The sequence below is a fragment of the Schistocerca gregaria genome, chromosome 2 (assembly GCF_023897955.1).
Source record: "Schistocerca gregaria isolate iqSchGreg1 chromosome 2, iqSchGreg1.2, whole genome shotgun sequence".
In the NCBI taxonomy this organism is placed as follows: Eukaryota; Metazoa; Arthropoda; class Insecta; order Orthoptera; family Acrididae; genus Schistocerca; species Schistocerca gregaria.
In genome coordinates, this window is record NC_064921.1 from 1,050,949,122 (window position 1) to 1,050,962,434 (window position 13,313).

The 13,313-nt window shown below is 41.8% G+C and overlaps 1 protein-coding gene across 1 annotated transcript in view; it reads right to left on the reverse strand.

Moving 5' to 3' along the window:
* Window positions 1-13,313, reverse strand: part of LOC126335571 (ATP-binding cassette sub-family C member 4-like) — a 309,710-nt gene that overhangs the window by 184,586 nt on the left and 111,811 nt on the right. Inside the window, exon 5 of the mRNA XM_049999000.1 lies at window positions 4,305-4,509. Coding sequence (XP_049854957.1) covers window positions 4,305-4,509 — 205 coding nt within the window. The remainder of the gene's footprint in view (window positions 1-4,304; window positions 4,510-13,313) is intronic.

Consider the following 13,313-nt stretch of genomic DNA (forward strand, 5'->3'; position numbering starts at 1 on the left):
GTGGTCTGAGGGTAGGAACATTGTTGTTGGACGGGGAGGAATGTATTGCTCGGGAGATCTGTTAGTGGACGAGGTATGCAGGATAGTTGCGGGAGAGGAAAGCACTGGTCAGGTTATTGGTGTAATTGTTGAGGGATTCGTCACTGGAGCAGATATGTTTGCCACGAATACCTAGGCTGTAGGGAAGGGAGCGTTTGATGTGGAATGGATGGCAGCTATCAAAGTGAAGGTACTGTTGTTTGTTTGTGGGTTTGATATGGACAGAGGTGTGGATGTGAGCTTCAACAAGATGAAGGTCAACATCCAGGAAGGTGGCTTGGGTTTTGGAGAAGGACTAGGTGAAATTCAGATTCGAAAAGGAGTTGAGGTTATGGAGGAAATTAAGGAGTGTTTCTTCACCATAAGTCCAGACCACAAAGATGTCATCTATAAACCTATACCAGGCCAGGGGAAGCAGCTGTTGGGTCTTCAGGAAAGCCTCCTCCATGCAGCCCATGAAAAGGTTGACATAGGACGGAGCCATCCTGGTTCACATGGCAGTTCCCCTGATTTGTTTGTAGGTCTGGCCTTCAATAGTGAAGTAATTATGGGTGAGGATGAAGTTGGTAAGTGTGATAAGGAACGAGGTTTTTGGAAGATCTTCGTGTGGGCGTTGGGAGAGGTAGTGCTCAAGGGCAGAGAGACCATGGGTGTGTGGGATGTTTGTGTAAAGGGATGTAGCATCTATGGTGACAAGAAAGGTTTCAGGTGGGAGAGGAGTGGGAATGGATTTGAGGCGTTCTAGGAAGTGGTTTGTGTCCTTGATGTAGGATGGGAATCTGCGGGAAACATGCATTTACCGTAGCCAAACTGCAATCCCACATACTTTTCCTCCGTTCCTGCTTAACCTTTGGAATTACCCCTAAAGAACTTACCTTAAAAGTTCCCATCTCTGGGTGCAATTCTCCCTTCCACCAATCTCTCCTGGACTTCCAGAACCTTCAATCCTTAGCCCTTACCCAGCTTGTCCTGAATCTCTACACTACTTCATGTAACCACCACTCCCAACAGCTCCTATCTCTCTTCAAAGTCCTCCACCTCTCAAACCCTTGCTTGGAGAACACACTCAGGAACATCATCCTAGAAGCCAGCTACAAACTTGAGTCCCATGCCACACACCACCTGAAAAAACTATCCACAGTGCTAGTGCAACACCTAAGAAGTGGGGTCCCTCTCCCTATCCCTCACAAACACCAACCACAACAGAACCATCAACAAACCCCCCTCATAGCCAAAAAACCTAGCCTAGCCACCTTTATCAGTCTCCCCATCCCAGCACATACCCCACACAGACCAAATCTCAACTATAACCACAGTCAAATGCCACATACCACCAACCCCAATTCAGTTCTAAACCTCTCATCCAGATCCCTCTCTCCTCCAGAGACATCTGTTCTATCAAAAGGCTTAACCTTTAGCCCCACACCTAAATTCAACCACACTGCCCTGGTTAAAGATCTCCTCTCATTCACCCGGAACCTCAACTGGAAATATCACTTCACTACCCAAACACAGCCCCCAAATACTCGACCCAGTGTTGAACCTTGTCTAGAACAGTCCCAACCGTCTTCTCAAAGGGAACCTCCTTCCCTCCCCCAAAACCATCCCTTGCAGACATTTCAGGAATTCCTCACATCCAGTGTTGCCTCCCAGTCCTTCTTGAAGAACATACCGACAACCCCCAACATCACCCCAGCTGAATCCCGTGCCATTAAGGAGCTGAAAACAAACCGCTCTATTGTAATCCTCCCGGCGCATAAAGGCTCCACAACTGTGGTACTTGACCGTGTTGAGTATGTGGCAGAAGGACTGCGTCAACTCTCCGACACCTCAACCTACAAAGCTGTCACCCAGGATCCCATTCCCTCCATCCAGACTGAGCTGCAGAAAATCCTAAAAATCCAAGGTCCCTCACAAGGCCTCACAATGGCTTCCATAGACTTACTCACTCCACCTGAGCCACGTACCCCTACCTTCTACCTATTACCCAAAACCCACAAAGAGAACCATCCTGGCCGTCTCATTGTAGCAGGCTTCAAAGCCCCAACAGAACGTATCTCAGCTCTGGTAGACCAACACCTCCAACCTACACCCGCAGACTAACATCCTACATCAAGGACCCAAACCACTTCCTAGAACGCCTCAAATCCATTCCCACTCCTCTCCCACCTGAAACCTTTCTTGTCACCATAGATGCTACATCCCTTTACACAAACATCCCACACACCCATGGTCTCTCTGCCCTTGAGCACTACCTCTCCCAACGCCCACACGAAGATCTTCCAAAAACCTCGTTCCTTATCACACTTACCAACTTCATCCTCACCCATAATTACTTCACTATTGAAGGCCAGACCTACAAACAAATCAGGGGAACTGCCATGGGAACCAGGATGGCTCCGTCCTATGTCAACCTTTTCATGGGCTGCATGGAGGAGGCTTTCCTGAAGACCCAACAGCTGCTTCCCCTGGCCTGGTATAGGTTTATAGATGACATCTTTGTGGTCTGGACTCATGGTGAAGAAACACTCCTTAATTTCCTCCATAACCTCAACTCCTTTTCGAATCTGAATTTCACCTAGTCCTTCTCCAAAACCCAAGCCACCTTCCTGGATGTTGACCTTCATCTTGTTGAAGCTCACATCCACACCTCTGTCCATATCAAACCCACAAACAAACAACAGTACCTTCACTTTGATAGCTGCCATCCATTCCACATCAAACGCTCCCTTCCCTACAGCCTAGGTATTCGTGGCAAACATATCTGCTCCAGTGACGAATCCCTCAACAATTACACCAATAACCTGACCAGTGCTTTCCTCTCCCGCAACTATCCTGCATACCTCGTCCACTAACAGATCTCCCGAGCAATACATTCCTCCCCGTCCAACAACAATGTTCCTACCCTCAGACCACACAGAAGCATCCCCCTTCTCACCCAATATTATCTTGGCCTCGAATACATCAATAAATTACTCCGCCAGGGATATGACTTTCTAAAGTCAACCCCTGAAATGAGATCATCCCTTGACAAAATTCTCCCCACACCACCCAGAGTTGCCTTTCGTCACCCCCCTAACCTCCGTAACATCCTTGTTAAACCCTACAATATTCCCAGACTACCTTCTCTACCCAGCAGTTCCTACCCCTGTAACCGACTCCGCTGCAAAACCTGCCCCATGCATCCCCCCACAACCACCTACTCCAGCCCCGCTACTGGTAAAATATACACAATTCAAGGCAGGGCCACATGTGAAACTACACATGTCATTTATCTGCTGATATGCCTGCACTGCACAGCCTTTTACATTGGTATGACAACAACTAAACTGGCTGGGCGCATGAACGGACACAGACGAACTGTCCACCTAGGAGATGTCCAATACCCAGTAGCGGAGCATGCCCTCCAGCATAATTATAGGGACCTAGGAACCTGCTACACCATATGTGCCATTTGGCTTCTCCCACCAAACACCAGTCCCTCTGAACTGTGGAGATGGGAACTTGCACTCCAGCGCATCCTTTCATCCCACCATCCGCCTGGACTGAACCTACATTAAACAACCTCACTCCCATTTACTCTTCAGTCTTCTCCTTTCCCTTTCCTCTTTAGCCATTCATGCATCTTTTCATCCTACATCTTTATACTATATACCTCTTTACTTCTGTATGCATCCTCTTTGGTTTGAAGCTGGCACAGTACCTACAGTAGAATATCTTTGGTTTCCCTCTGACAACCATGCCTCCATCCCTGCTACCCTCCCTGTTTTCCTTTCCCTGTTATTTCATAACCTGGTTTGTGAGTAACTAAATCCACTTTCCCTTCTTCCCTTTCTTTCCCCTCTCTCCTCCCTGATGAAGGAACATTTACTCCAAAAGCTAGGAACTTAAATTTTCGTTGTTTTTTTTTGTGTGTGTTTCTATCGGCTGTACTGAGCTGAGGCAAGTACTGGCCAGCCCCTCTATCTCTTTGTTAGTATTTGTTTCACATCTTTATATGAGATTTTCCATTAATTATTTTATCTACTATTATTAACATTTATTTATTTTTCAGTAACACAGATCACAATTTTAAGTTCAGGTGTAGTTTGGAGTGTGTATCTTAATTACACCAGCCATAGTAATGTTGCTCTGCACCTGCCAAGAAACTTTTAGTCCATCACACATTTTAGGTTTATATCACTCTGTAAATTATTTTCCTTGTTATTGTTAATTACATTTCATCATAAATCTCACATCCTAAAATACATAACCAATGTGCTTACCTTCCTGTAAAGGAGCGAACAACATGCTACTCTGATTCTCATGCCTATTCGTTGTGATATAAGAGAGGTATGATGCATTATGAAAATATTCAGTAAGCTGCTCAGTAGTAGAACAGCAGCATACAAATATGCTTGGTCCTTTGACACTTCTGTCTCGGGATTGAAGTACGTTAGTAGCAATGCCATAAATACTGGAACTAAAATCCTGCAATAAATAAAACGTAATTTAAGAAAATATTTTATGTTCATTGGTTTGCACATTTGTGTATGTGTATGTCAGCATCAGAAATATACCACTAGGCCTATATTACAGAATTGTTGCCATAAGGTGACCAGTTTACTAGCTAGTTGTTTACAGAAGCTGAAAATCTCATTTGCAAAGATATAAAATGTTTGCTGAAATAAAGTTCACATAAGCCATGCCTTGGGTCTGCGGTTCAAATTACGATTCCATATTCTGGTACAAGTTCCATCAGAAAGCTCTGTATGAATTTAAAGCATGAGACAGAATTCCTACAAATTCAAAAATAATTGCAAGCTTACCCTTGACTCACAATTTCCCCAAATCATACAGCTATCTAGAATTAAAACTGAAAGTTGCTGTTAGCTGCGTGGCAATGTTTGTTACACTTCAGTGACAGCTACTTTATTATGAATACCAATGTAGTCTGCAGCTTTCAGTGTTACTGTGTTAAAGTTAGCTTATGCAAGCACAAGCTGTTTATAGTAGTTTATCAAATATTAATTATTTATGCAGTTTTTAACAGTTGCTTCACTTCCTTAATATGTACCTTAAATGCCTTCAGCCCAGCACCAACTTCACAATAGTGAATGAAAGCTTCATTCTGTGAATGTATTGATCTACAGGAAGGATGATGGGACTCTGGGACAAGGTGTTCATAAAAAACCAGCACATATGGACCTGTATCTATATATGATACGTTGTCATCCACCATACCAATGCACAGGGGTCCTGAGGATGTTGGCAAGGAGGGCTCACACCATCTCTGATGCAAAAACATTGATACGAGAACTAGAACATGTTTTAAGCATAAAAGCTACACTGACACATAGATCCATTATGCTTTGGAGTTTGAACCTTCCTCAGAACCAGTAGACAATGATTGTAGATCCGTTGTTTTCTACTACATGCTGGTAATGCGATATACCTAATATTAGGAGTGTGTTGTGCCCACCAGCCATGATTAGAGCTCTCCTTGACACAGTGAAAGCTGATCTGGGGCAAAGCAAGCCTGGTGTTTACAGAATCCCTTACCATTGTGGGAAAACATATACTGGCCAGAAAATTAGCACCAATCATGAGAGATGTGTTGAGCAGCATTGTCACATGCTGTTACCGCAACCTGAGAAATCTGCAGTGGAGGGTCACAATCTAGTTGTGGAGCATAGAATGATGTATGTTGAGGCACAGGTACTGGTTCCTGTGTCTCAGTATTAGGACTATGTTTTAAAAGAATCAACTGAAATTAGACTAGCAGATAATACTATAAACAGAGACAAAGCCTATCCTTTAAGTGAAATGTGGAATCCTGTTTTATCTGACACTTAAAAAAAAGTCTTTGACTCAGCAAGAAGAGACACACACTCTGTGATGATTGATTGTTTCTACCAGCTTTCACTACTGGGGCATTGTAACTTTACTTAATATTAAGGAACAACAGCAATGACTTCTTGCTAAGGTACTTTTGGTTTCCCTGGTGTATAAAAGGACTTCACATATGGTAGGAATCAGTCCTGGCCCCATTCCTGGCCGGCTGGGGTGTTGTTGTTGTGGTCTTCAGTCCTGAGACTGGTCTGACGCAGCTCTCCATGTTACTCTATCTTGTGCAAGCTTCTTCATGGCCCAGTACTTACTGCAACCTACATCCTTCTGCATCTGCTTAGTGTATTCATCACTTGGCCCCCCTCTACGATTTTTACCCTCCATGCTGCCCTCCAATACTAAATTGGTGATCCCTTGATGCCTCAGAACATGTCCTACCAACCAATCCCTTCTTCTGGTCAAGTTGTGCCACAAACTTCTCTTCTCCCCAATCCGATTCAATACTTCATCATTAGTTATGTGATATACCCATCTAATCTTCAGCATTCTTCTGGAGCACCATATTTCGAAAGCTTCTATTCTCTTCTTGTCCAAAGTATTTATCGCCCATGTTTCACTTCCATACATGGCTACACTCCATACAAATACTTTCAGAAATGACTTACTGACACTTAAATCTATACTCGATGTTAACAAATTTCTCTTCTTCAGAAATGCTTTCCTTGCCATTGCTAGTCTACATTTTATATCCTCTCTACTTCGACCATCATCAGTTTTTTGCTCCCCAAATAGCAAAACTCCTTTACTACTTTAAGTGTCTCATTTCCTAATCTAATTCCCTCAGCATCACCCGACTTAACTCTACTACATTCCATTATCCTTGTTTTGCTTTTGTTGACGTTCATCCTGCTTGGGACATTTCGCTGAAAACAAAATGCTCTATAAAGAACAAACAGCCCACCAAGCTCTCACAGCTGACAAGAATTTTATCGCTTTTGCTCGTCAATAATTCAGCAGTAATAGACCCTTGCAACCCAAATGGCTTTGAGGTTCTCGGCAGTTGGGTAGCATTTCAACCTGCACAGGGGTGAATGCCTGCAACTGATTGCAGAATGGCACTCCTCATTCCATGAGGGGGCGATCAGTCTTTGTAGATGGCCTGAAGGCTGTTGTACAGAAACATTATTGATGTGGTGGACTACACTTGTAGTGTAATATATGTTTTCCTGTCATTATACTGAAACTCAGCCTGCTGACTGTACAGCAACCTGTTTGTCTTTCTTATCATTCTTTCCAGTAGTTTTCTCTCAGCCACTACCAAATATTCTACCTATATCGACATCAGGAAGTGGTCATGCTGAGTAATTTGTTGACCACTTCGCACTAAGCTGCATCTGTCAGGGTGGAAGAGACCCCACACTAATTCTAAATTGTCTACTCCAACCTGCTCGATGCCAGAGGCAACACACTTCCTAGCATGTAGGGCACATTAAGATATCAATACAGAACAGGCTGGGAAATATGTGTGATGGGATCACAGAAAGCCTCATTGTGTAAAGCCTCATGTGATGGCAAGTAAAGGAGGTATACATTTCTGTGGAGACTGTCACCCAAATTGTTTTAAATAATTCTTATGGAGACAAAGACATAAGGGTGGTGGTGTACCCTGCACAAGCAGCAGGTGCACCTCCCCCAACCTCCACCTTCCTCATCCACTGGAAAAAATATGCCCGTGAACCAAACTCACATCCTGCCCCCCCCCCCCTCCCCCCAACCCCAGGATCAGTTGGAAGAAAGCCAGAACGTGTGATGGAAACTGACCAGTAGCAAGTCTACCGAGAGCCATTTGTTATGAAATTTCAAAACTACTTTGCCTTTCAGTGTGAAATTAATATGAGCTGCCGTCCCCACTGCAGATCCTATGTGTGCTCTTATACTTGGACCTCACCTGTACTAAGAGTGCCAGTTCATCGATGCGAATCTCAAATCCACTGACTTACGAGTACTATTTTATCAATGGGACTGGTCAATCCGCATTTCTTACTAATTACTTGAAGAATGTGTGTTAATTAAGGGTTGGGTGGCAGAGTAGATTCTTATTCTCTCACGAATCATTTTATTCCCATAGCTTCGACAGAAAGATTATCATCTGATTAACCAGGCAAAACAAGCTGTGGATGGTCTGAAGACTTTGAACCCTTCTTTCTCTATTACTGATTTCCCTTTTGATGGCAAAGTTGGTGTATTTCATGATACGGTATAGATTTTTTCATTGACTGCATACAATTTCTACTTGGTTGTTGGGGTATTATGCTTCTACATTTTTTTTTATTTTTATTTTTTTGTGTTTGCACTAATTGCCTCAATCCAAAAAGAGATGACAACTTTCAGTATCTCCATCTATACTTCTCAAACTCCCATCACAGCAGAGGATACTGTACCAGTTATTAGGGTTCCTTCTTTTTTCATTCACCTATGGCGTATGAGAAGAATGATAGTGACTGAATGCCTCTGTACATGCTGTAATTATTCTAATCTTGTCCTCATGATACATATGTAAGTGATACATAGGGAGCTGTAGTATACTGCTAGAGTCATCATTTAAAGCCAGTTCTTGAAACTTTGTTAGTAGACTTTCTCAGGAAAGTTTACATCTGTCTTCAAGTGCCTGCCAGTTCAGTTTCTTCGATATCTCTGTGACACTTCCCCATGGATCAGACAAACCTGTGACTATTCGTGCTGTTCTTCTCAGTATATGTTCAATATCCCCTGCTAGTTCTATTTGGTATGGGTCCTACACACTCGAGTAATATTCTAGAAATAGTCGCACAAATGATTTGCAAGCAATGAACTTTGTAGACTGATTGTACTTCCCCAGTATTCTACCAAGAAACCAAAGTCTACCTCCTGCTTGATGAGATCATACCATTCCATATCCCTACAAAGTGTTATGCCCAGGTAGCTGTATAAGTTGGCTGATTCCAATAGTGGCTCATTCATATTATAGTCATAAGATAGTAAATTTTTTGTTTTGTTTTGCAGAATGCACAATTTTACATTTTCAAACATTTAAAGCAAGTTGCCAGTCATTGCACCACTTTGAAATCTTATAAAGATCTGACTGAATATTTATGCAGCTTTTTTCGGGCAGTACTTCATTACAGATAACGGGATCATCTGCAAAGAGTCTGAGGTTACTATTAATATTGGAGGCAAGGTCATTAATGAATAACATGAATGATGACTGTCCCATCACACTTCCCTGGGGTACACCTAATGACGGCTCTCGATCCAACACAACATGCTGCATCCTCTCCACCAAAAAGTCCTCAACACAGTCACAAATTTCATTTGATACCCCATATATTTGTACTTTAGCGATACTGATCTTTTTTTGCAATAGAAGGGAAGGAAGCTGTCAGGCAAATAGCAGTAAGGCTATAATGTGCTTTCTGTCCATCAGATAAAGTAATTTGTTTTTCACTTCTGTCTCTTACATCTTTTCAAATTCAAAAATATTCAAGGATCATGATTTCACTCAGTAGGATTGTCCCAACAGATACGCAACCCAGCAGTAACAAACCAGTGGGTAAGCCTATTCACTCATGACTTGTCTACTCGCATCTCACTTCTTACTACTGCTACTATAATGATGAAAACTACTAATACTACTACTACTGTTAATAATAATCATGATAATGCATGCAGCTCTCCTGTATGGTTAAATGATGATGGCATCCTCTTCAGTAAAATATTTGGGAGGTAAAATAGTCCTCCATTCGGATCTCCAGGTGGGACTATTCGAGAGGATGTCATCATCAGCAGAAACAAATCTAGCATTCTACAGATAGAGCTTGGAATGTATGAAAACAAGAGCTCAGACGGAAAATCAGTCTTAAGCAAAGACAGCAAAGCTGAAAGAAGCATACACAGTGTCTCTACAAGGGCGATATACTTGAGGGTAAACTTAAAGAAGACCAGAGGGGAGATATGATACTGCACGAAGAATCTGACAGAGCACAAAGACTAGCCTAAGTTAAAACAAGGACCTGGAGTAGACAGCATTCCGTTAGAACTACTAACGCTCTTGGAAAAGCCATCCAAGATAAAACTCTTCCATCTGATGAGCAAGATGTATGAGCGGGCGAAATACCCTCAGACTTCAAGAATAATATAATAATTCCAATTCCAAAGACATGAGGTGCTGAAAGATGTGAATACTATCAAATTACCAGATTAATAAGTCATAGCTGCAAAACACTAACACAAATTCTTTACAGAGGACTGGAAAAACTGGTAGAAGCCAACCTCAGGGAAGACCAGTTTGGACTCTTGAGAAATATAGGAACACACAAGGCAATACTGACCCTTCGGCCCCTCTTACAAGTTACGTTAAGGAAGGAAAGCCTAGAGAAAGCTATTGAAAATGTTGACTGGAATATTCTCTTTGCAATTATGAGTGTAACAGGGGCAAAATAGAGGGAGCAAAAGGCTATATACAACTTGTACAGAAACGAGGTGACATGAGACACGTTTGCAGCCTATCTCCTATGTTATTCAATCTGTACATTGAGCAAGAAATAAAGGAAACAAAAGAAAAATTTGGAGTACAAATTAAAGTCTGGCAGAAGAAATAGAAACTGAGGTTTGCTGATGACATTGTAATTCTATCAGGGACAGCAAAATAACTTGGAAGAGCAGTTGAACAGAATGGACAGTGTCTTGAAAAGAGGATACAAAATCAAATGAGGATAATGGAATGTAGTTGAATTAAATCAGGTGATGCTGAGGGAATTAGATTAGGACACGACACACTTAAAGTAGTACATGAGTTTTGCTATTTGGGTAAAAAAATAACTGAGGATGGCCAAAGGAGAGAGGATACAAAATGTAAACTGGCTATGGGAAGAAAAGGGTTTCTAAAGAAGATATATTTATTAACATCCAGTATAGATTTAAATGTCTGGAAGCTATCTCTGAAAGTATTTGTATGCAATGTAGCCATGTATGGAAGTGAAACATGGGATGATAAACTGTTTGGGCGAAAAGAGAATAGACACTTTTTGAAGTTTGGTAGTACAGAAGAATGCTGAAGATTAGATGGGGAGAGCATGTAACTAATGAGGAGATACCATAATAAATAGAACTGTAGAACAAAGAAATTTGTGGCATAACCTGACTAGAAGAAGGGATCAGTTGGTAGATCACATTGGAGCATATAGGTTGCAGTAGTTACTCAGAGATGAAGAGGCTTGCACAGTTTAGAGTAGCATCGAGTGCTGCATCAAACCAGTCTTCAGATTGAAGACCACAACAACAACAACAATAGTAAAATAATAATGATACTCACTTATATTTACAAACCAACTGGTAGAGTGGAAGTTCGAGTGTTGTTACTTGTACAGCAAGTTAACTCGACGATCCTTCTTTGCGAATCTCTCGATGACATCGTCGTACCACGTATCTCGGCTTTCGAGTACCCGCAGTACTGGTTTTTCAATTGAGGTACAAGCAAGAGATGACAGGCAATGCTGGGATATACTGTTCTTCAAATACACTTTTACGCGTTCAATATGAGAAAAAATCCTGTCAACTGAAACACTTGTAGCAGGAATGGTAGCAATCAGACAAAATAGTTTGAAAGCTTCTGGAAGAATTTGGTCCATTTCATTCTCAATCATCCTTTTGATAACGTCCATCAAAAGGAGAGTGTGAAATGTTTCTTTATGCTGAGAAGAATATACCGTTTCCAGTTCTACACGCAACTGTGAGGGATTGAAGGATGCGCCATACGTTTGTAATAATGAATCCATACCGTCTCCAGGGAAATGCTGACCATAATTGGCGAACTGAGTAGTATCGCCCAATTTCAGAAAAAGCAGTTTATCACATTGTGAAAATCTCGTTTCCAGTTGCGTTACAATATTATCCAATACCTCGAAGTACACTTGTCTGTATTTTAACATCAACGGATTGCCAATGCATCCATCCATCAGGTCAGCTCTGTTTATGAAAGATTCAGCTTGTGAATTAGCCGAGCATTTTGTTGAATCTAAAAATTCAATCAATTTATCTTCCTTTCTTAAGTTCATCATGTAAGCTATGCATTCTGAGACAGATTTGTTGCAAAACTGTGCGTCATTGTTTTTTTCCTGAAGAATGTTGAAAAGCAGTTCAGTCTTTACAAATATGATTTGAAAAACAGAGAGAAGAAAAACAAAGTCAAAGTCTAGAAGGCTATGTTTGAAAACACTGGCTTCTCTTGTAGTCGTTGCACTAGAGTCTGCACTCTCAAGTATTTTATTTAAAACTTCAATCAGCCCCAAACGGTTTTCGTGAATGGCAGATATTATTCTAGCGTTACAGTTCCATCTCGTTTCAATGTTCAGCGGAATGCGTTTACCAACAATACTGTCGAGAATTGCTGTGCGTTTGGAAGACCGGTGGAAGAAAGCAGGAATACCCTGAAGCGTGGAGAAAAAAATCCTTACCGGTTTCATATAAGAACAGCTCTGTTGCAAAACTAAATTTAAATGATGTGCAAAGCAGTGAGTAAAAAGAGCTTGGGGGGCAACTTCACGGACCTTAGCTAGCAGGGCATTTAATTCTTCTGTCAGAACGGAAGCACCATCATAGGATTGGGCCACCAGTTTGTTCTTCATATCAAAATTCCGAAACACGTCGCTCAGTACAGTGCATAAAGCAGCTGCAGTTCTAGTTTCGCTAACATCATGAAAACCAAGAAAATGTTCTTGTATATCGCCACTGGGGTCCACTAGCCTCACAATGATAGAGCATTGTGAGGTGTCTGAAACACCTGTTGCTTCGTTCACAATGCAGGCATAAAATGAGGTTCTATCCAAACTTGAATGAATATATTTACAAATCTCCTCGTTTATACATGCAATCAGTTCGTTCTGTATAGTTTTTGAAAATCCCCGGAAATAGTCCATTTTCTTCCAGTATGCTTTCAAATCTTCGTTTCTGCTTAATACAAGTTTAAAAATGGCTCTGAAATTTCCGGGATTCAGGGTCTCTCCTGTCTCATTATGACCTATGAAAGCTAGCTCCTGCTTACACAAAAGACACGTTACGTCAATCAGAATTTTCATGATAGCTCTGTTAGCTTTCACTTCATTGTTGTGTCTGCTTTTCATCAGACTGTGATGTTCGTCAAGTTGCTGTGCAATACTTTTGACTTGCCTGGACAGTACTTTATACGAAATAAAACTACTCAGATGATCCTTAGAAGAAGCGTGTCGCACTAAACCTCTGGACAGGTTTTTCAGATCGTCGAAACCCTCAGCAGACCACACACTTTTTCTGGTGCCTAAGAGCAAACATGGCCAGCAGAACAGCTTTCCCTTTGTAGGGCTAGCACACAACCACCTGTGCTGCTCATACCACGAACTCTGGAATGCACGTGTTTTCAACTTGTCTATCTG